General features: G+C 35.9%; 1 protein-coding gene across 1 annotated transcript in view; it reads left to right on the top strand.

Annotated features, from left to right (window-relative positions):
- The window catches only part of HTR2C (5-hydroxytryptamine receptor 2C), a 256,248-nt gene extending 233,189 nt beyond the window's left edge, over positions 1 to 23,059 (top strand). Inside the window, exon 6 of the mRNA XM_059049686.2 lies at positions 19,598 to 23,059. Coding sequence (XP_058905669.1) covers positions 19,598 to 20,421 — 824 coding nt within the window. The 3' untranslated portion in view covers positions 20,422 to 23,059. The remainder of the gene's footprint in view (positions 1 to 19,597) is intronic.
- The last annotated feature ends 547 nt before the right edge of the window (positions 23,060 to 23,606 follow it).

Genomic DNA, 23,606 nt, shown 5'->3' with positions numbered 1-23,606 from the left:
AAGCATCATACTTATACTTTCCTTTAGTTCTTTTGACAAAGCTTTATTGCTTCAAACATATTTAAAATACCTTAAAGTCTTTAGTAAGTTCACTGTCTGTGTCTTCTGTAGAAACAGTTTCTATTAGTTGCTTTTTTTCCTGGTATAGGTCACACTTTATCTGTATGTATCACAATTTTCTGTCACAACCTATACATTTTAAATAATGTAATTTAACAACTTTAGGAATCAGTTTCTTCCTTCTCCCAAGGTTTCAATGTTGTTGTTATTTGTAGTTGTTGCTGATTTTTTCTTTTATCACTATTCTAAACTAATTCTCTAAAGTAGGCATTCTTTGCTATGTATGGCCACTAAAGTTTTTGCTAAGTTAGTTTCATGGTCAGCTAATGATCAAGAGGGATTTTCTTAAGTGCTCAGACCAGTAACTTTCCCAACCTTTCTCAAGAGGCTCTGTGTGTACATTGGAACATGTCTTCAATTGTCAGTCTGGCAGTTTACAACTCTGCCTTAGCCTTTATTTCCTGCTTGCACAGAGCCTCATGTAAATTTTAGATGAGCACTTAGGGCCTTCTTAGATTTTCCCTAAGTCTCCACACAGCCCTACCCAGGTATATGGCCTTTTGAATTCCCCAGAAATATTTTGTAGCTTTGAAAATACCTCTATGGAAATCTCATTCCATGGCTTTTCCTCATAAGTTTTTTGTTTGGCATGTTTTCTACCTCAAGTGGTATCACCACCTCAAGCAACTGCAATACTTAACAATTGTCACTGATTTGTTTTCATAAATAATTCCCAGGGAAAGTCTGTTTGCAATGGATGAGCACTAAGTAAAGTCAAATAATGATAAACCCTGCAAGGTTTTCCAGGAAATGGCCAAAGATGTCCAAAAAAAAAAATTCTTTGGAATGGGGTTTTGGAAGATCTCCAACTCTGTTCCGACCTTTAAAGTGCCTGCTAGGCTGCCAATCTTCAGTATAATTGCAGGACTGTTATTTTCCAAGGCTACAGCAGAGCTGCGGGGTGTGGGGGGTGAAAGAATGAGAATAAGGCAAGCTTAAATGCCACAAAACACTGTTCTTACAGAAATAGAGCTTTTTTCTTGAATAAATACTCCCTGAATTACTGAAAGACTTTGGCATATTTCTGGAGTTCTGATTTTGACAATATTTTCCAGTGTTCTCATTGTTTTTATAGATAAGAGCATTTTTATGTCTTTATCACCATTTCCACTAATGTCACCTCCAGTTGTATCATCATTCTTTACTTTAACCCCCTTTTGTCTTTATAATTAAGCTAGGTTTCTTATAGATAAAATATAGTTGTCTTTTTTATTTATCTAATCTTGCAATCTTCACTGCTCATATTTATATCTTTTATATATAATGTGATTATTGGTATAGTTGTGTTTAAAGCTAATCTTTTGCTATTTATTATTTGTCCCTTTTTTATTGTTGTTATTTTCTGTCTTTTTTTTTTTCTTTTTCTTTTTTCAATACTCAATCACCTCAGGGTCTCTTTTATTAACTCTTTCATCTTCTGATCAGCAGTTGCTGCTTCAATGTTCTTTGCATATCTAGTACTTTTAATTGTATGCCCAGCATTGTGGGTATTATATTATAAAAGCCCTTGATTTTGTCATCTTCCTCTTGTAAGTGTTAAATTTTCTTCTAACTGAAAGTTAAATTATCAGCATATCACCTGGATACTGTATTAGATTCCTAGCACATAGACTTACTTCAGTCTCAACTAAAGGCCCTGAGTATTTTCCAAAGACAGTCCACTATGTGTATACGATCTCTAAAATCTCAGCTTTGCTTTCCAGCCTTCCAGTGTCTGTTATATGCTAGGACCCCAAGAGGCTTACCTAGGTCATTTGCATCTCAGGAGTTGGCCAAAATCATGAGAAGAAATTTTATGCAAGTTTCAGAGAATCCCCTGTGTGTCTGTCCATTCTCTCCTGGCGTAACACCCAAATTTAAGTCTCCATTCAGCTCTGAAATGTTATTATGTCTCAACTTCCCAGCAAAAGTGCTACACTTTGACTGGGCTCTATTTCCTTAAAACATAGTTTCAAAATTGTGTGAATGGGAGCTCAAACATGGGCTTCCTGTGTCTTAAAGATTATAGTTTTGCACTTTAGCTTATCCAGTAAATAGAAACAATTGTATAATGTATTTGGTGCAGCCTTGTTTTTTTCCTTTTTGTTGCCAAGGTATAATTTACATACAATAAAATGTACAGATTTTTATGTATAGTGATTGAAGAGTAAGAAAAAAATGATAATTTCTATGTAACCATCAGAAACAAAACAAGATTTAAAGTAATTCTACCACTCAGTAATTGTCCCCATTCACTTTCCAGGCAATACACCTGTAATGGGACAACCATTGTTCTTATCTTTATTACTAATATTTCGTTTTAACTTTCCCAGATATTGAAATAAATGAAAATAAACATTGCATTCTTTTATGTGTCTATCATCTTTTTTCAATACAGTGATTTTGAAATACATCCATTTTGTTGCATTTATCATTAACTTGCTCTTTTTTATTGCTAAGTAACTATCATCGCATGAATATACTACCAGTTGTTTATTCAATTATCTCCAGATGGATATTTACTTTCTTTTCAGTTTGGGACTATTAGGAATAAAATTGGTACGAGAATTATTTTTCAAAGTCTATTTTAGGTTCTCTGTTTTTATTTCTCTTGGGTAAATACTTAGGAATGGAATTGCTGGGTCAAAACAAAGTTGTAGGTTTATCTTTATTTAAAAGAAACAAACAAGCAAACTACCAAACCAGTTTTCAAAGTGGCAGTACTATTCTGTATTCCCACCAGCAACATATGTGAGTTCTAGTTGATCCATGATTTCATTGCCACTTGGTAATGCCAGTTTTTACTATTTTTTTAGCTAATTGTAGACTTACAGAAAAGCTGCAGAATAGCAGAGTCCCCTTACATCCCTCATCCTACTTCACTGAATATTAACGTTTTGTATACCCATAGTACAATGATCAAAAACAGGAAATCAACATATCATACAGTATTATTAACTAAAGTACAGATTCTGTTCAAATTTCACAACATTTTCTGCTAGTGTCCATTATTTGTTTTCATACCTTATTCAGGATTCCACATTGTATTTAGTTGCATTGAGCAGCTTCAGCTGCATCCAACAAATTCTGATAAATTCTCTTTTCATTTTTATTCGGTTCCAAATATTTTCTAATTTTCCTTGTTATGGCTTCTTAGATACACACATCATATAAAAGTGGACATTTAATTTCCAAATATATGGGGGTTTTAAAGTATCTTTTGATATTAATTTCTCATTTTGATATCAATTTCTCATTTAAATGCTTTCTTCTCTGCAATCACCCTCTGTTTTTTCAGCCTTTTAATTTTATTGAGGCTTTCAATAGCTAAGTCAAAGATCTCTCTTGGTAAATGTCACATTACACATGAAAATATGTGGGTTATTTCCAAATACCTTTTGATAGTGATTTCTAACAAAATTCCACAGTAATAAGAGAACAGACTCTGTATGATTTCAATACCTTTAGACTGTGAAATTTTTGCATCTTGTTTTATGTCCCTGGATATGTTCTAGTGTGCCCTGGTTTATAGTCTATAGGCACTTGAATAGAATTTGTATCTTGCTGTTGTGTGAAAGTTGTATAAAACTTAATTATGTTGAATTGGTTCATAGTGCTTTTCAGGTCTACTATATCCTTCTACTTTTCTGTCTATTCATCCTATTAATTTTTCAGAGTTTGATATTGAAACTCCAACTAAAAATCTTAATTTATCTACTTCTCCTTTCAATTCTGTTGATTTTGCTTCATGTATTTTGGAACTGTGTTATTAGGCGCTTATATATTTTTAAATTATTATATCATTCTGCTATATTAACCCATTTTTAGTTATGCAATCTCCCTCTTTGCCTCTAATACTAATCATATTATTAAGTATATGTTATCTGAAATTAATATGTACTATAGTGTTTTATGCATATCATTTCATGTAGTATATATTTCAATTCTTTACTTTCAACCTATATGTATGTTCATAATCAAAATATATCTCATGTTAGCAGCAAAGAATTTAATCTCTCTTTTCTTTTTAAAACTTTTTATTCAATCTGATTACCTTTAACTTTTGATTAGAGGGTTTAGTCAATTTACATTTAATGTGATTATTGATATTGTTTTTGACATTTGTTTTCTATTCATCTTTTATCTTTATTGTTGCTCCATTCCACCTTTCCTGTTTACTTTTTTCTTATCATGTTATAGTTAATATACCTAAAATTTATCATTTTAAGTGTACAACTCAATAGTTTTTAGTGTATTCACAAGGTTGTACAACCATCACCATTATTTAATTATAGAGCATCTTCATGACACCAAAAATAAAAGTATTTAAAAGAGTCATTCCCCAATCCCTCTCTCCCGAGATCTTAGAAATCACTAATTTACTTTTTATTTCTATGGATTGGCCTACTCTGGACATTTTCTATAAATAGAGTCATACAATATGTGACCTGCTCTATCTACCTTCTTTCAAATATCATAATGTTTTTCAATTCTTCCTTATTGTAGCATACATTAGTACTTCATTCACCTTTTTCCTTTTTTTGTTAGTTTTTAGCAGTTGATTGAGAAATCATTCAGATATAATTCACCTAGTTAAAGTATACAGTTCAATGGTTTTTAATATTTCATAGATGTGTGCAACCATCACCTCTATTAGTTTTAAAATATTTTTGTCACCACACACAAAAAAAACCTTATAAGTATCACCAGCCCTACCTACCCATCCCCCATGCCTAGGCAAGAACTAATCAATTACCTGTCTCTATAGATGTGCCTACTCTGGCAATAGATGGGATATCATGTAGTTATGATCATATAATATGTGGTCTTATGTGATTGGCTTTTTCACTCAGTAATCTTTTAAGTGTGAATAAGATTCTGTTGTATGTATATACCACCACTTATTTTTTCACTCTTCTGCTGATGGGCATTTGGGTTATTTCCATTCTTTTTAAATCATGAATAATGCTGCTGTGAACATTCATGGAGCAATTTTTCTTTGAACACCTGTTTTCAATTCTCTTGCATATATAACTAAGGAATTCCTTGATCACATTGTAACTGCCGAATTATTGCCAAAGCTGATGTACCATTTTAAATTCCCATCAACCTTATAGGAGTATTCCAATTTCTTCACATTATCACCTACATTTTTTGCTGTTTATATATATGATTATACCTGTCCTATTATGTATAAAGTGGTATCTCATTGTGATTTTGATTTGTATTTCCTTAATAGCTAATAATGATTAGCATATTTTCATGTACATATTGGTCATTTGTATATCTTCTTTGGAAAGATACATATTCATATCATTTGCCCGATTTTAATTGGGTTATCTATCTGTTACTATTGAATTGTAAGCATTTTCATATATTCTGGATGAAAGACACATAGAAGGCATATGACTTCTAAGTATTTTCTACCATTATGTGAGCTGTCCTTTCACTTTCTTGATGGCATCATTTGCAGTACAAAAGTTTTTAATTTTGATGAAGTTCAATTTATCTATTTTTCTCTTGTTGCTTGTGCTCTTAGTGTCACATTTAGTAAAATATTCTTAATGCTAAAATTATAAGGGTGTATCCCTATGTTTTCTTCTAAAAGTTGTATAATTTTTACCTCTTACATTTAGGTTTTTGATTCATTTTGAGTTAATTTTTATAAATGGTGAAAGGTAAGGATCCAACTTCCTCTTTTTACATGTTGACATCCAGTTATCCCAGCACCATTTTAAAAGACTATTCTTTCCCCCTCGAATGGTTGTCTTAGTTTTTACAGGCTATTGTAACAAAATACCATAAACTAAGTGGCTTATAAACAAAAAATATTTATTTCTCACAGTTCTGGAGGCTGGGAAGTCCAAGATCATGGCACTGACAGATTGGGTGTCTGGTGAAGTCCCACTTCCTAGATGGCCATCTTTTCACTATGACTTCACATCGCAGAAAGGCAAGGGAGCTTTCTCTAGCCTCTTTTATAGGGCACTAATATTCATGAGCACTCTGCTTTCATGACTTAATCACTTCCCAAAAGCCCCACCTTCTAATAGCACCTTGGGGGTTAGGATGTCAACATACGAATTTTGAGAGGGACACAATCATTCAGACCATAGCAATGGTCCTGGCACCTTTGTTGAAAATTAGCTGAATTTAGATACATAGATCTACTTGTGCACTCTCAATTCTATTCCAGTGATCTCTATGTCTATTTTTACATCTGTACCTCATGGTCTTGATTATCATTATTTTGTAGTAAGTTTTAAAATCAGAAATGTGAGTTCTCATACTATGTTCTATTTCAAAATTATTTTGGCTATTCTGGGTCCTTTGCAATTCCATGTGAATTTTAGAATTGACTTGTCAATTTCTACATACAAAGAAGTCAGCTGGGATGCTGAAAGGAATTGCGTTGACTCTTTAGATCACTTTGGAGAGTATTGCCATCTCAACAATTTTAAATCTTCTAATCCATAGACATAAGCTTTTTTCCATTCATTTAAATTCTTTACTTTCATTCAACAGTTTTGTACTCTTCAATTTAAAAGTTTTAGATTTCTTTTGTTAAATTTATTCCTAAGTACTTTATTCTTTTCAGTGCTATTGTAAATTGCAATGGTTTTTTTTTAAATTTTATTTATTTTTTATACAGCAGGTTCTTATTAATTATCTATTTTATACATATTAGTGTATATACATCAAGCCCAGTCTCCCAGTTCATCCCACCAACCGCCCCCCGTCCACTTTCCCACCTTGGTTGCATTGTTTTCATAATTCATTTATTGGATTGTTCATTGCTAGTGTATAGAAATATAATTGAATACCAAAATAATAGCACACTGAATGTGGCAACTTTTTAAAAAATTACATACCATGATCAAGTGGAATTTATCCCATATATGAAAGGTTGGTTTAACATCAATAGAGTAAAAAACAAAAATCACATGATCATCTCAATATATGCATAAATAGCATTTGAAAAAAAATGTCCATTTTTAAAAATTGAAATATTATTGATGTATAAAATTGTTTAAGGTGCACAGCATGTTGGTTTGATACATTTATATATTGCAATATGATTGCCGCTGTAGTGTTAGCTAACACCTCTATCACATCATATAATAGTCATTACTTTTTTTGTGTTAAGAACAATTAAGATCTAGTCTCTTAGCTACTTTGAAGTTTATAATACAGTATTGTTGACTATAATCACAATGCTGTGTGTTAGCTCTCCAGGACATATGTATCTACTAGCTCCAAGTCTGTACCTTTAAAAAGCATATTCCCAATTCCCTCACCCACCAACCTCTGGTAACCACCATTCTGTTCTCTGTTTTTACAGGTTTGGCTTTTTTAGATCCCACATATAAGTGAAATGATATAATATTTGTCTTTCTCTGTCTTACTTACCTCACTTAGCTTAAAGCCTTCAAGGTCCATCCATGTTGTTGCAAATGGCAGGATTTCCTTCTTTCTCATGGCTTAATAATACTCCATTATATCATATATATCATCCATTGATGGACACACAAGTTGTTCTCATTTCTTGGCTATTGTGAATAATACAAAAATAAACACTGTAGTGAATATATCTCTTTAAAATCCTGTTTTCATTTCCTTTGGATATATATACCCAGAAGGGGAATTGCTGGATCACATGACAGTTCTATTTTGAATTATTTGAACAACTTCCATATTGTTTTCCATAGTGGCTGCAACAATTTACATTTCCTCCAACAATGTGCAAGGGTTCTCTTATCACCACATCCTCTCCAACACTTATTATCTATTGTCTTCTTGATGCTAGCCATTCTAACAAGTGTGAAGTGATATCTTATTTTGTGTTTTTTTTTAATGTATATTTATTTATTAGGTTGCACCTGTTCTTAGTTGTGGCAGGTGGACTCCTTAGTTGTGGCTCCAGGGCTCCTTAGTTGTGGCTCACCAGCTCCCTGGTTGTGGCATGAGAACTCTTAGTTGCAGCACGCATGTGGGATCTAGTTCCCTGACCAGGGAATGAACCCAGGCCCCCTGCATTGGGAGCACAGAGTGTTATCCACTGCACGACCAGGGAAGTCCCTCTTATTGTGGGTTTTTTGTTTGTTTGTTTGTTTGTTTGCAGTACACAGGCCTCTCACTGTTGTGGCCTCTCCCATTACAGAGCACAGGCTCCGGACGCACAGGCTCAGCAGCCATGGCTCACTGGCCCAGCCGCTCCGCGGCATGTGGGATCTTCCCAGACCGGGGCACAAACCCATGTCCCCTGCATCGGCAGATGGACTCTCAACCACTGCGCCACCAGGGAAGCCCTGGTTCACTTTTAATTTTAGTTATTATATTCTTCACCTTTGCTTGGTTCTTATTTATATTTTCTAACTCTTTGTTTAAAAACTTCTAACATCTCACTGTATTTATCCATTCTTCTCCTGAGTTATTTGAGCACCTTCATGATCATTACCTTGAACTCTTTATCAGATAGATTGTTTATCTCCATTTAGTTCTTCTGGGGCTTTATCTTGTTCCTCCTTTAGGCACATATTTCTCTGCTGCCTCATTTTGCCTAATTTGTTGTTTTTATTTCTATGTTTCTGGTAGGTGGGTTACATTTCCTGACCTTGGAGAAGTGGCCTTATGTAGGAGACTTCCTATGCCTTTCAGCAGTGCACTCCCCTCTGGTCACCAGAGCTACATGCTCTAGTGGTGTCATCTATGTGAGCTGCATGGGCCCTTCTTCTGTGGTGGGCTGACTACTATAGGCATGCTTGTAGGTAAGGCTGGCCCCCAGTCTGGTTGGTTGCTGGGCCCTGCCTAGTGTGAAGATTGTTGGCTGCTGGTGGGCAGGGCTGTGTCCCATCATGTCTGGTGGCACAGTCCAGGGGTTCCTGAGGCTAATGCTGGCCTGCTGGTGGGCAGGGTTGGGTCCTGTGCCCTCTGGTGCTAGAATTGGCACTTGCCAGCACCAGTGTCCTCATGGTAGAATGAGCTCCCCAAAATGGCTACTGCTAGCATGTATGTCCCCAGGGTGGATCCCAGTTTTCTCCTGCCTCTCCAGGAGGCTAAGATAGCAAGTGGTTATGACCCAGGCTCCTTTCAATTTACTGCTTCTGTCCTGGGTCTCAGAGCTTGTGAGGCTTTGTGTGTGCCAAGAGTGGAGTCTCTTTTTCCTACAGCCCCCAACTTCCCCAAAAGTAAGCCCCACTGGCCTTCAAAGCCAAACATTCTGGGGGCTTGCCTTCCTGGTGCAAGCCCCCTGGGCGAGGAGCCCAACGTGAGGCTTGGACTACTCATTCCTTGGGAAGAACCCTTGCAATTGTAATATCCTCTCATTTGTGGGTTACCTACCCAGGGGGATGGGTCTTGACTATATTGTGTCTCTACCCCTCCAACTTGTCTCATGTTGGTTCCTTCTTTATATCTTTAGTTGTAAAAGATCTTTACTACCAGTCTTCAGGTTGTCCTCATCGATGGTTGTTCTGTAAATAGTTGTAATTTTGATGTTGCTATGAGAGGAGGTGAACTCAGGGTCTTTCTACTTCACCATCATGGCCACTCCCTCCCTGTATCTTTATTTTAACTAACGTATAACTGAAATTTGGGATTTACTTCAATTACAAATGTAAGCAATGAACCAAAATAGTAATTTGCAATATCTGTAACAGTATCACCAATAAGCATTACAAATACTTGAAAATCATATTCAGTTGTGGCAGATATCTTGCCATATGATAGATGCTCATCACTACTTCAAATTTCAGGAGCTGTTAGGCCCATTACTAGATTTTGTTATTTAATGTGCTAATTAAAACCTGCTTATATTACTGTTTCTAAATTTTATCTTTAATATTTTGATAGCAGAATGTCAAAATAATTTATTTCCTTTGCAATCTCCTGTATGTTATTTTATACATTCAAAACATTATTCTAAGAAGAGATCCTTAGGTACAAAAAGGTTTGGAACCCTTTCCCTAGACTTTTGTATGACTTCTTTTCACCAAAGTTCTCCCTAAAAGATCATAAACTTAAAGTTTCCCCTTATAAGAAAGATCCTGTTCCCAACCCACACCTGTCTCCTGAGTTTTAAACAACTATATTCACAGAGAATTCCATATTGATACTCACAATCATCTCTTTACACAATCCAAGGTGAGTCCATTACTTTCATTGCCAAAATCCTGCTCCTTCATCTATGTTCTTGTGCTTAATGGCATCCCCCATCTACCTAATGACACAAAACAAAAATTTTCATTTACTTATTAACTCTTGCCTCTCCCTCACATGCCACATCCTATCAATCACCATATCCTATCAACAGAACTTCCAAATAGCTCAAAAAATCTGTCTATTCTCCCAATCCCCTCTACTCTTCCCTTAATTTAGACTCTCTTCTTTCCCTTGTATAATAGTCTTTTTTTTTTTTTTAAACCTGTTACAAGAGAATTAAGGTCACCTTCTACCCAAGTCTTGACTTTCTTCCTGGAACCCATGAGTCTATTTTTTCTCAAGCTCTCAGGGTCTGGCTCCATTACTCAATGTCTTTTTCTCTGCATCTTCAAACTCCTTCTCCTGAATATTTTTCCAACAGCATGTAAGGGTGCTCAACTGTCTGATTTTATCTTTAAGAAAGCTGACTATCCACACTCATCTATCTGCATTTACTCTCCTTATTTCTCACTGCTTTGTGGAATCAACAGATATACATTTAAATCACTTTGTGCGTCCAGTTAACAACTGTTCTTTTGCCATTTAACACTTCTCATCTCTCTTCTACCTTTTTGTATAGGGCCCAATAATTTCTGCCACCCATTCATACTATGTCTTCTAATAGAAAGGAACAACCAGTCTTTAGTCCTAGTGTAATTTTTCCAACTGTTTCCAACTTTGCCTCCTCAGGGACCTTTATCTATCATCTTAACTTCTTTTCTGTATCTTTAAGCTCTTCCACTCTATTGGCTTTCACCTTTAATGTGTAAGCATATTATGGCACCTTAAATATAATCTTAGTTTCCTCAATCTTCAGTAGCTTGTGAGCAATGTAGGGGAGGAAAAATATTTTCCCTCTACCCTTCTGAGTTTTTGGCTTAGACTCCTATAATAAAACAGTTAAAAAAGAGAAAACAAATAAGTTTATTAACATGTTTATGTTATGTATACATGGGAGATACCCAGAAAAACTAAGTAACTCCCCCAAATGGTGTAAGCCATCACCTTAAATACCATCTTCAGCTAAAGACAAATAAAGATGTGGGGTGGGGGAAACCAGTTATAAGAGGTGACCAGGAAAAGCTAGGTAAACAAGGGTTAGGTTTGTTATGCAGAATTAAGTGGGCTTCCTCTCCATTGATAAGATTCTCTTATGATTTAGTCATCCTTCTCTTCCAGGTACAGAGAGGAAAATGTTTACGAATGGAGATTTCCTTTGTAAATGCAAATTTCTCTTAGGCTGTTTTCAGAGCTTCTCTTGTGTCTGTCATTTCTCAAAATAATCAACTCAAAATAATCCTTACGCCAAAGACGCATATTTGGGGGTAGCATATTCTGCTACCCATCAGTAGTAATGTTGCCATATTTCGATGTTACCTCAAATTTTACTTCCTCATGCACTCAGCCATATTATAGTTGGACCTCCCTAGGACCTCCCTCACTGTTAAAAAATAAAATTGAACTGAGTAAATTGGAAGATCTAATTGGCTTTATTCAATGATTCATGAATTGGGTAGGATCCCATCTAGTGAATAGATAAGCACTTCAAGGGACTGGACAAAATGGAAGGTTTTTACAGGCAGGATTGTGGGGCAAGGAAGTTATTAGCAAAAGAAAAGAATTATTTCAGGTTAGGTCATCTTTTTTTGAGGGGAAAGGTAATGGAGGGGGTCTTATTATGCAGATTACCTCATTATTGCTGACCAGGAAATTTCAGATTGCTTAAAAGTCACATTATTGGGAGAAGTTGAGACTGCTATTAAGCCTTGGTTTGCCATCATGGAGGCAGATGACTCCATTTGGTCCTTGCTACTTCTTTTTAACACCCAGCTGTCCAGAAACTCTTACCCAAGTTTATCTTACAAACCCTAGGCATTCCTTTTGTCACCTCATGAACTGTCTTCTCATGCTTTCCTGCTTATGAAGAATCTTCTTCTTTTAGTTCCACTTCCCTCAAAGTCATTTAAGGTCTTTTCCTTACTCGATATCCTTCATTCATGCATACCTAGGTTCCTACTCTTCCCAAAGCTAAAAACTCCTTAACTTGAAAGTTGACTCTCAACCTGATTCTGACTTCCTTAAAATTCCCACTGCATCATCACAATACTGATTTATCTGCCAAAGTATGCAAAATGTTTCTCCAACTCTCAGTCCCACTTTGTCACCAGAGAACTAAGGCAGCACTGCTTGTGTTTGTTTTGTCTTCTATGTTCTTCTCTGAAAATGGTTCCTTCATCTTCTGCTGTCAATTCCCGTTGTCAAGGGACTCACTTATTACTCCATGAGGCAAGGGACCACTCCCATCAGCCTGACATTGTGTCATCCTCCTAGGTGTCCTTGAAAAAATTCCTCTCTATGAAAAACTCATGAAAATAGATACCTAGGAGATAGCCCTGAAGTTCAGTAAAAAATTCCCTTAATCTATGTTTTCACTTTGATGTTGGTCAATCTGCTCCAGGAAATGTATTTTATAATCTCTCTTTCCTCTATCTAATTACCATTTATTATTAATCTCTTGGCAATCTGTTTCCTATCTTCACTACTCCACTATAATTGTTCTCTCTATAATCACCAGTGACCTCCTCATTTTCAAAGACAGAGGAAATCTTCCAAATTCTAGACACTTCTGTGACATTTGATGCTGTTTTCAGGATGCTTTGTTCAGAACACTCCCTCTTTTTGCCTGTTATGACATAATTTTCGTTCACAGTGAACTATTACCATGCTGCTGATGGCCATTTTGCAAATTTTGCTACTGGTAATTTTGATCTTACCAGAAGATGTCAAAAGAATTTTATCAGACCAGGCTCACACATACACTGACAATGTAACGCTATGTAATGACTACTGTCTGGCCAACACTGATTGTAAGATACTATCAACTGTAAGATGCATCACACATTAGAAGATGTTAAAATCTAAAAGAAATGTACATCTAAGAATCATTGGCATATGGTATTATTATCTGATTGAAGAGAATTGATCTGTGTTGCTTGAATTCAAGGCTTCAAGAAATAATGCGAACATCTTTATACATTCTCTGAACTTACTTGCCTTAACTAAAGTAAAATAACTGCACCAAGTTATTTTATGGCTTTTATGAGGCTAGAATAAAATAATGCATATAAAGTATATATTGCAGATACAGTACCAAAGTTAGTAAGCACTCAATAAATGATAGTTAGTAGTCGTGGGAGTCATAGTAACACATATTTTCAATAAAAACTTGAACTATAACTATTACTGAATTCAGTGTTCCTAAAATGCTAAGACTCCATATGTTTATTGAAAGTATTTTTTTCTCTCTGAATTTAAGTAAACTTAATGAATAATAATCACTTTTACAGGATTTTCTGAGAACTAAATGAGATAATGTATGCAAAATATTTGACTGTTTATTGGTTGAAGTAGTACCTGATATTTTCAGCTGAATGTGAATTATAACTTATCTTTGTTGTTTCTAAAATTCTAAAGATGATATAGATTTATTGAATTTAATTTCAGAAAGACTTAGTAATTCTAGTTAATAATTCCTTCTTTTTATGTTTTTTTGTCTGGATTAAATAATATATGAAAGTATATAATAATTATAAAACTCATGACTCAGTGTGTGACAAATAAAAAGCACTCAGTAAAAAGTAGTTATTATTATTGCAATTGTTGTTATTTATACCTGGTATTTTCTTTCTTTTTTTTTTTTAATGTTTTTATTGGAGTATAATTGCTTTACAATGGTGTGTTAGTTTCTGCTTTATAACAAAGTGAATCAGTTATACATATATCCCCATATCTCTTCCCTCTTGTGTCTCCCTCCCTCCCACCCTCCTTATCCCATCCTTCTAGCTGGTCACAAAGCACCAAGCTGATCTCCCTGTGCTATGCAACTGCTTCCCACTAGCTATCTATTTTATTTTGGGTAGTGTATATATGTCCATATATACACTACCACTCTCTCACTTTGTCCCAGCTTACCCTTCCCACTCCCAGTGTCCTCAAGTCCATTCTCTAGTAGGTCTGCATCTTTATTCCCATCTTGCCCCTAGGTTCTTCATGACCTTTTTTTTTTTTTTTAGATTCCATATATATGTGTTAGCGTACAGTATTTGTTTTTCTCTTTCTGACTTACTTCACTCTGTATGATAGACTCTAGGTCCATCCACCTCACTACAAAATAACTCAATTTCATTTCTTTTTATGGCTGAGTAATATTCCATTGTGTATATGTGCCACATCTTCTTTATCCATTCATCCAATGATGGACACTTAGGTTGCTTCCATGTTCTGGCTATTGTAAATAGAGCTGCAATGAACTTTGTGGTACATGACTCTTTTTGAATTATGGTTTTCTCAGGGTATATGTCCAGTAGTGGGATTGCGGGGTCGTATGGTAGTTCTATTTTTAGTTTTTTAAGGAACCTCCATACTGTTCTCCATAGTGGCTGTATCAATTTACATTCTCACCAACAGTGTATGAGTGTTCCCTTTTCTCCACATACTCACCAGCATTTATTGTTTGTAGATTTTTTGATGATGGCCATTCTGACCAGTGTGAGATGATATCACATTGTAGCTTTTTTTTTTGGTTTTTTGTTTTTTGTTTTTTGTTTTTAACATCTTTATTGGAGTATAACTGTTTTACAATGGTGTGTTAGTTTCTGCTTTACAACAAAGTGAATCAGTTATACATATACATATGTTCCCATATCTCTTCCCTCTTGCATCTCCCTCCCTCCCACCCTCCCTATCCCACCCCCACATTGTAGTTTTGATTTGCATTTCTGTAGTGATTAATGATGTTGAACATTCTTTCATGTGTTTGTTGGCAATCTGTATATCTTCTTTGGAGTTCATTTTCACTTTTTCTCCTTGGACATATCAAAGGTTTAAAAATATCAAAGACTGCTCCATTATACTTGCTAAATTAACTTTTCTGAAGTTAACTTCACCAAATAACATGTGCCTTTCATAATTTTTATGACAATGAGTGAGATGATGCATGTAAAATATTTAGTTGCTGTTACTGATGTTGTTTATGTTTACCCTGACATAACATCACCTGACAAATTTAAAATACTGAGAAAGACTATAAATTTGCTGAATTTAACTCTCCAGGGCTTAAGTAACTTCATCCATTAATATAGAACAGCAGCTCTCAAACTCTTTGGTGTCAGGACCTATTTATACTTTTCAAAATAATTGAAGACCTCAAAGAGCTTTTGTTTGTGTGGATTATATCTATTGATATTTATTATAATATAACTTAAAACTGAGAAATGTTTAACATATTTATGAATCATTTCATTTTAAATAACAGTAATGAATCCATTTAATGTTAACAAAAATATTTTTAATAAAAATAAACTATATTTCCCAAAAATAATTGAGAGAAGGCCAACATTGTTTTACAGTTTTAAAATCTCTTTAATATTTAGTTTTAGGGAAATATAGTTGGATTCTCATTTATGTATCTGCATTCAACCTGTTTTATGTTATTTGGGTTGAAGTTTATAAAGAAAATGCAGTTTTAAAGATAAATAGCTGGAAAAGGGAAACATAGCAAACTCTCTAAAAGAGTATCAGAGGCCCCCCAGGGTCTTTGAACCACACTTTGAAAACTCCTGCCATATATTTAAAAATTTTTTTTAAGTATTGATTAAGATAATCTGTACAATAGATACTGGTATTAATGCTGCTTTTAGTTGCTATTATTTATATTTCATTTCCAGATACTGACAAAAGAACTTGAGTTTCCTGTTTTGTTGACTGCATTCACAGTTTCTAAAAAAACAAAAACAAATAAAACTAGTGATGATATAGATTTGGTAAAATGGTTAAGCTCCTTCACCAAATAATATCAGTATTTTAGGAGTTTTAACCAAATTGAGATAATACATTTTATATCTTTAACGTCAGTAATATGCATGGCTCAATGCCTGGCATACAAGATAGACTCAATAAAAGGCAGCTTTAGAATCATTCTTTGTTCAATGTACATAAAATTATACAAACAGATGCCAGGGATAAAATTGGCCTCACATACTCAATAACACCTTTAGCTCATCTGGGATCACTCTGCTACCCTCTCTTGTTGTCTCTCAACAGGCTTACTTTTAGGCCCAAGAATCCTTTAGGAAAGTGAATAAATCTTTTAACAGAAACAAGCTAATACCAGTTCAGAGCTGGGCTCTGAGTAATGCTGACTTCCACTGATCTTCTGATCAGAGTGTGAGGCCTTCCCTAGAAACTTCAGATATCTAGAAATACCTAAAATATTGTGCAGCATTTCCTTGGGAATTGAATCTCCACTCCAGCACTTGTTTCCTGTAGATATAAACCCTTGTCAGGATTCCTCCAGAATGAATGCAAACTCCCCAGATCAAGTTTCTAGCCTCAGGCTCTGGTTCCCACATTGCAGGAGGGCAGTGGAAGGGGGCAGTTTGGAAGGGGAGCCATTCCACTATACCCCTCCTCTGGTCTTGTTGTAGGATCCTGAGAAAGTAGAACAGTTTTCTACCAACATTTTGTCAGACAATCGCCTTCTTCTCTATATTTATATGAAAATGTTGAGCGTTTCCACTCAGGAGGCCAAGACTTTTGCTCTAGAAGTAATCACTTCCAAAATTAGCAGTGGCAGTAAATCTTAGAGACTTTTATGATCTGAGGTCTAACAGCCATTTCTTTCTCTGTTTCAGAAAGGACATCTATGTCTTCTTTTAATTTCTTCAACTTTTAAAATATTAAACTTTTGTTATAAATGCTTTCAAAGATTGTAAAGTTAGATCAAATTATATAATGAAGACCCATGTACTCATTACCCAGCTCCAAGATTTATCAGTTTATGGACTGCCTTCTTTCATCCATACTCCCATCCACTTCTCCCTTCCATATTATTTTGAAATAAACCTCAGAATCACAACACTTTATCCTTAAATACTTCAGTCTCTATATCTAAAAATATAAGATTTTTTCTATATAACCACAATATCAACATCACTTTTTAAAATTAATGAACAAAAATCATTTAATATTATCAAAAGGCCAAACATTGTTCAAAATTTCCACCTGTGTCATGAATATTTTTTTAAATTTATTTGCATCAAGATCCCAAGAAGGTCCACATATTATAAGTGCTTGATAGGTCTTTTAAGTCTCTCTTAATCTTAGGTTCTCTAATTTTTTCTCTTATAAATGATTTGTGTTTAAGTAACCCGTCCTTCTTTTCTTAATCTCATGTTAGCTTCCTTAACTCCAGAAAACTTCCTGCAGCCTAATCCTCACTAAAACATTTCATGAAGGATAAGCCAATACTGACTTTTTTCAGGCAAGCTGGATATATACTCTTTCTAGATATTCCCTCATATTTATAACTTTTGGAATAAAGATCGTAACAGTACAAACTGACCACATTCTTACCTGTCATTTTATAACTCTTAAGAAATGTAATCTGCGTGGTTCATCAAACTGGGTGAATATTACCTTCTGATACTTGCCACTCTTCCCATCCAGAGTTCAAAGGTCTTTTCACTGGATACTGCACTATATTACCTGAGGACACTTTCTGTTTGCAGTGTCTCCTAGTTTTCACAGCCGTTTTTTACTTTCTTGAATGGCATGCCCAGGTTCAGGGTTGCAGGCATGTACCAATACCCCAAGAAGTCTTGTCACACCTATCACTGGTTCTCATACCATCACTTGGCCTCTTTCTCTAGAAAAAAAAGAAAAACGGTCATTTAAGAAATTCAGGGTCTGAGTTAGAAGGCTTAAAGAACACTTTCCAAAGACTCTTTCTTCCTCGTGTCTTCCTAGAAATTAATTACCAATCAATATCCTCAGCGAGCTCTTAGCAAAGAAACATTTACCATTTATTTCCTTCTTGATCATCCAGCCAAACACTCTATACCTGACAAAGTGTGTTAAGACAACCTGTAGGGGAGTTCCCTGGTGGCCTAGCAGTTGGGATTCCGGGTTCAATCCCTGATCAGGAAACTGAGATCCCACAAGCCACACTGTGCGGCAAAAAAAAAAAAAAAAAAAAAAAAAAAAAAGACAATCTATAGGGACTTTCAGTTTCAGATTTGTCACTGTTCCCTGCCTGTTCCCTAAAGCCAGCAATGATCTTTGAGAGTGCGCTTCTATCCCCTCTCATAGTTCATAGTGCAGATATCCACCAGCTCAGGATTCCTCATAATAATGTCTGATAGAATCCTAAAAATGCAGTCTGAATTTTCCCAGGCTTGAAGTTCCTGTGGACACAAGAGAGAATAAATTAACATTAAAATTTGAATTTCACTTGCAAATTATCCCTACTTATTGATGTAGGACCTCTTTGAGATCTACCATAATGATTTCTAAAAATGTCTAGGTTTCTTACTTGTGCTCAGGCATAAGATCACCTTCTGCTCCCACCTCCTTGTTGCTATTTTCTGCCTGTGAGCTTCTTTATTAATGGAAGTGCTTACCAAATTACTACCTCTCAGTATTCTTAAAAAACAAAGGAGTTCAAAACTCCACACAGAAATGGGAGGACTGTATCTTTCCTAACTCAGCATTTCTATCTGTCTCTTGACCCTGCTTAAGCACAGAGTCTCAGGAAAATGCTTACTAAAAAGACAGTCCTTTGAGTTTCTGCATAGATTATGTCTACATTGTGGTCAGATCTAATTCCTGTTTGGGGGCCATACTATCCTCTCCATCTCCAGTAATTCCAGAGCTCCTAGGCCCTGTCTGCAAAGGACACACACACACAGAAGTTCCTCTTCTTGACCACTTTCCTCAGGAAAAGATGTCCTCAGCTAAAAGCTCAGTCAACCCTGATATGCTATAATTACTCTTGTAGGTGGCATACACATCATTTTTATTGCATTTGGAAGATGCTTAAAAATGAACAGTTGAATTTATTGACGTCATTGAGTATAGATGCGATGTTATTCACTCATTCAACAAATATTTATTGAGTGCCTTCTATGAACCAAGACAGTTCTAGGAATTGGAGATAAAACAAAAAAGACACAAACCACTCTTATGCACAACCATACCTATAATTATCTCAATAATGATAATTCCATGTCTTCTACGGGAAATTTGGCGAGAAGGCATTCCCAACTTGAAAAAAGCTGTCATTTTCTGATATCATACTGCTACTCTTTCATGTGACTACCCATTTATGCTGTGAATAGCCTTCAACAGATAGATCTAAATTTTCTTCAATGAAATGCAATGAAATGCATCCCACTGTACAAATCTGTGTGCCCCTTCAATATGTTGTAACAATGTCCTACCTTCTTTTCTGTTCCTGTAGGTGTATCAGTTCCTATCCCAGTGATTGGACTGAGGGATGAAGACAAGGTGTTCATCAACAACACCACCTGCGTGCTGAATGACCCAAATTTCGTTCTTATTGGGTCCTTCGTAGCTTTCTTCATACCGCTGACGATCATGGTGATTACGTACTGTCTAACGATCCACGTCCTTCGCCGACAAGCTCTGATGTTACTGCACGGCCACACGGAGGAACCGCCCGGAATAAGCCTGGATTTCCTGAAGTGCTGCAAGAGGAATACTGATGAAGAGAACTCTGCAAACCCTAACCAAGATTTGAACCCACGCCGAAGGAAGAAGAAGGAAAGACGGCCAAGGGGCACCATGCAAGCTATCAACAATGAACGGAAAGCCTCGAAAGTCCTTGGCATTGTTTTCTTTGTGTTTCTGATCATGTGGTGCCCGTTTTTTATTACTAATATCCTGTCGGTTCTTTGTGGGAAGGCTTGTAATCAAAAGCTAATGGAAAAACTTCTGAATGTGTTTGTTTGGATTGGCTATGTTTGTTCAGGAATTAATCCTCTGGTGTACACTCTTTTCAACAAAGTTTACCGAAGGGCTTTCTCCAACTATTTGAGCTGCAATTATAAGGCCGATAAAAAGCCTCCGATCAGACAAATCCCAAGAGTTGCTGCCACTGCTTTGTCTGGGAGGGAGCTTAATGTTAACATTTACCGGCACACCAATGAACCAGTCATTAAGAAAGCTGATGACCAGGAGGCCGGTATAGAGATGCAAATCGAGAATTTGGAGCTACCAGTTAATCCCTCCAATGTGGTTAGTGAAAGGATTAGTAGTGTGTAAGAAAGAGCGGTGCAGTCTTTTCCTACAGTAAAGCTACAAATGTAGGAAATTGTTCTATAATTCTTCTGTTGGTCATAACCTAATGTAAATATTGCTGTCAGAAAAAGTTGTTTTTATACATAGCTTTGCAATCCTGTACTTTACAATCATGCTTACAGTAGTGAGATTTAGGGTTCTGTATTTACTGTTTATAATAGATTGAGAATAACTTACTTTGGTTGTTTGATGCAAACATGTTGATTTTTTCCCCCTTCCTTCCTCCCTCCTTCCCTCCCTCTCTTTCTTGCTTTCTTTCTTTCCCTCTTCCGTCTCTCTCTCTCTTTTTCTTTTTCACGTAAGGAAGTCTTGATCTTCATCTCAGGTGGCATTTGCAGGAGACCAGAATGATGCACAGGACAGTGGTTACATTTCAACCACGCCAAAATTGAACAAATTCAGTGAAATCTTTTTTCCGGGTTAACAGTAAATATACACTTTAAATTCTTCAGCTCATCTATACACATAAACACAGTAAGATAGGTTCTGCCTTCTGATAATCTAAGGCAGAACTTAGCCTTGTTGTCACACATAGGGGAAATTTTGACATTGTCAGAATGTTCTGTTGATATTTTACTGAAATGTCTGTCACCAAACATAGTGGTATTTTAACATAGCAGCTGTTTAACCAGGACTACAGAAGTGGAAGGATGAATCGAGATATATACACCAATAATAGCTTTTCACTTCTTACAGACAATGTTCAAATTCTGATTATAGTGACAAGCAAACTGGAATTAGTGTTTTCATTCTGGTCCTTAGTAAATACCTAATTCCATGATTAAACTGGGAAACAAAATCCCAGAGTTATTTCCCAATCCAGGATTCATCATCAATTGGGTTTTGATCTCAGGATCCTGGAAATTTGTGTGTTACACACAAAATGAAATTAGCATTTTGAGCCTTATTAAAATAGTATATTAATTATGGTACCTCTATCTATAGGACCTAATTTAGCAGTCCATTTTTGAGTAAAACTTGCGTTGGAAGCATAGATGATCAAAAGCTTGGAAGTTTTGCTTGATTAAGGACTACAGAACTGGGCCCTTAGAATGTGAAAAAAAAGTAATTAAAAAGAAGCTTTTACTGAACTTTGGGAAAAACAGAAATACAGAGTTTCCATTTGGATTTTAAACAAAATGTATCTCATTTACAGATCCTTCCAAACTCTCTAGTGCAGGCAAGGCTGCAGCTAATTTGTAAAAGTGGCAAGCTCTTCAATGTACTGCAATTATGTACCAGAAGTTTCAATCTTTGTTAAAATATAGTGTTGTGTTACAATAAGTGTTGGCCATTGTTTCATTCTTTGGCCTGCTGCTCTCTAAGAGTTCAGTACCATTTTACTAGTTTGTTAACCGTGAAAGGTTTTCAAACATTGCTAAAGTCAGACCATTAAGTCTATGCTGTGTGCAGAGTGTACAAGGGTTTCCAGTAACTGTATTTCCATGTGTGTCCATGTCACACAACTGTGGATCCATTTCTGAAGAGTTCATGATGCTATTTCTTATGCCTGACAGTTACTTACACACCTTAGAGTATCTTGAAATTGGTGAAGGCAGAATCTGAATTTCTAAAACCCCTGGTGTGTGTCCTCAACACACAGCATAGATAAATCCAACAGTCTGCCACAAGGGCGGTGGGAGAGCCAACGACCGTATTTGAGGAAACTCATACAGTCCCTACGTGATTTGCAACACTGCCAAATGCCGGTCAATTGCTTGAGCGTGCCCAATTATGACATGAAAGTAAAGTCTACCTGCCTGTTGGCTCTGTTGAACTGCATGTTAAAACAGTTATATGAAATTGAGTGAGATCTAATTTTTACTGAAACAAAAATGTCTGAAGAAACACACCATGCACTGAACATGAGTTCTGCACATACAGATGGTGTCCTGCATGTATGCCATGTATGATGCATAAATCCATCGATTTGTATTAATGTAAGGCAGAAGAGGTGATATAAGAAGGACTGAAGCAAATCCTTCAGCAGTCTTTAAAAAGACCATGCAATCAGATCTGAAGTATTGTGAGTACTAGAGAAAATTGGAAACATCTGATTTCTTTCCTGAACTATCGGGGCAAGCTCATAGCACATGTTTTACAAAGAAATAAAATATAAACCACAGATTTTGAAAAGCACTAGCAATAAGTTGAATGATAATAGCTTACAGCACATTTGTTAATAATTCTTATGCCAACAAGTAGTAGTACTTAATAGTACCCATCACAGTAATTATTCTCAAATTGTGTGCTATTCATAAGTTCTGTGCAGTTCGGTATGAAACAAATATACTCATTTGGATATAAACCTCACAGTTCAATGTTAAACCTACAACTTTTATAAATGTTTTAAAGTCCATGTGATAAGTGTAAACGGGGTGAATTTACTGTCAAACAGATCATTTTGATGTCCTATTATGTATGTATATCTGTTTAAGACACGTGCAACAGACTGCCTTATATTATTTCCTGTAAGTCTTCTTTCATCAAGTGGTACTTTTTGTGAGTGGTTGCAAAGTGTTGTCTTATTCCTGGTTCCTGTATGTTATCCATTCCAGGTTTTTGTGATACTTCCTATTAATTTATTAAATTTATTAAATGTTGCCTAATATGTCACGTGTCTTTTTTTCCCTCTGCATCTTTTGAGGGAAAAATACACCACTTCATTTCTTGGAAAATTAAATTGTAACCTGTTAAATAAGTTCATAAAGACAAATACAACCAGAAAATACTACTCTTTTCTCTGTACTCAAAGACTATGACAGGGCTTCCCTGGTGGCGCAGTGGTTGAGAATCCGCCTGCCGATGCAGGGGACGTGGGTTCGTGCCCCGGTCCGGGAAGATCCCACATGCCGCAGAGCCTCTGGGCCCGTGAGTCACGGCCGCTGAGCCTGCGCGTCCGGAGCCTGAGCTCCGCAATGGGAGAGGCCACAACAGTGAGAGGCCCGCGTACCACAAAAAAAAAAAAGACTATGACACCTGAGGAAAGACAAGAGGTGTAAACAACAAATGCAATATTAATAACAACATCACTGATGCCTGGTAAGCAGAATAACTGCAGTCTCAAATTATCCTACTTTCCTAACCTGAGCAGGGGCCTGGGGTGGCTCATATGCTCTCCTGGCTATAGGTATCATTGCTAACTTATT

This window comes from Kogia breviceps, chromosome X, assembly GCF_026419965.1.
Source record: "Kogia breviceps isolate mKogBre1 chromosome X, mKogBre1 haplotype 1, whole genome shotgun sequence".
NCBI lineage: Eukaryota > Metazoa > Chordata > Mammalia > Artiodactyla > Physeteridae > Kogia > Kogia breviceps.
Note: the sequence above shows the minus strand (reverse complement) of the source record. Positions and strands in the feature narration are given on the sequence as shown.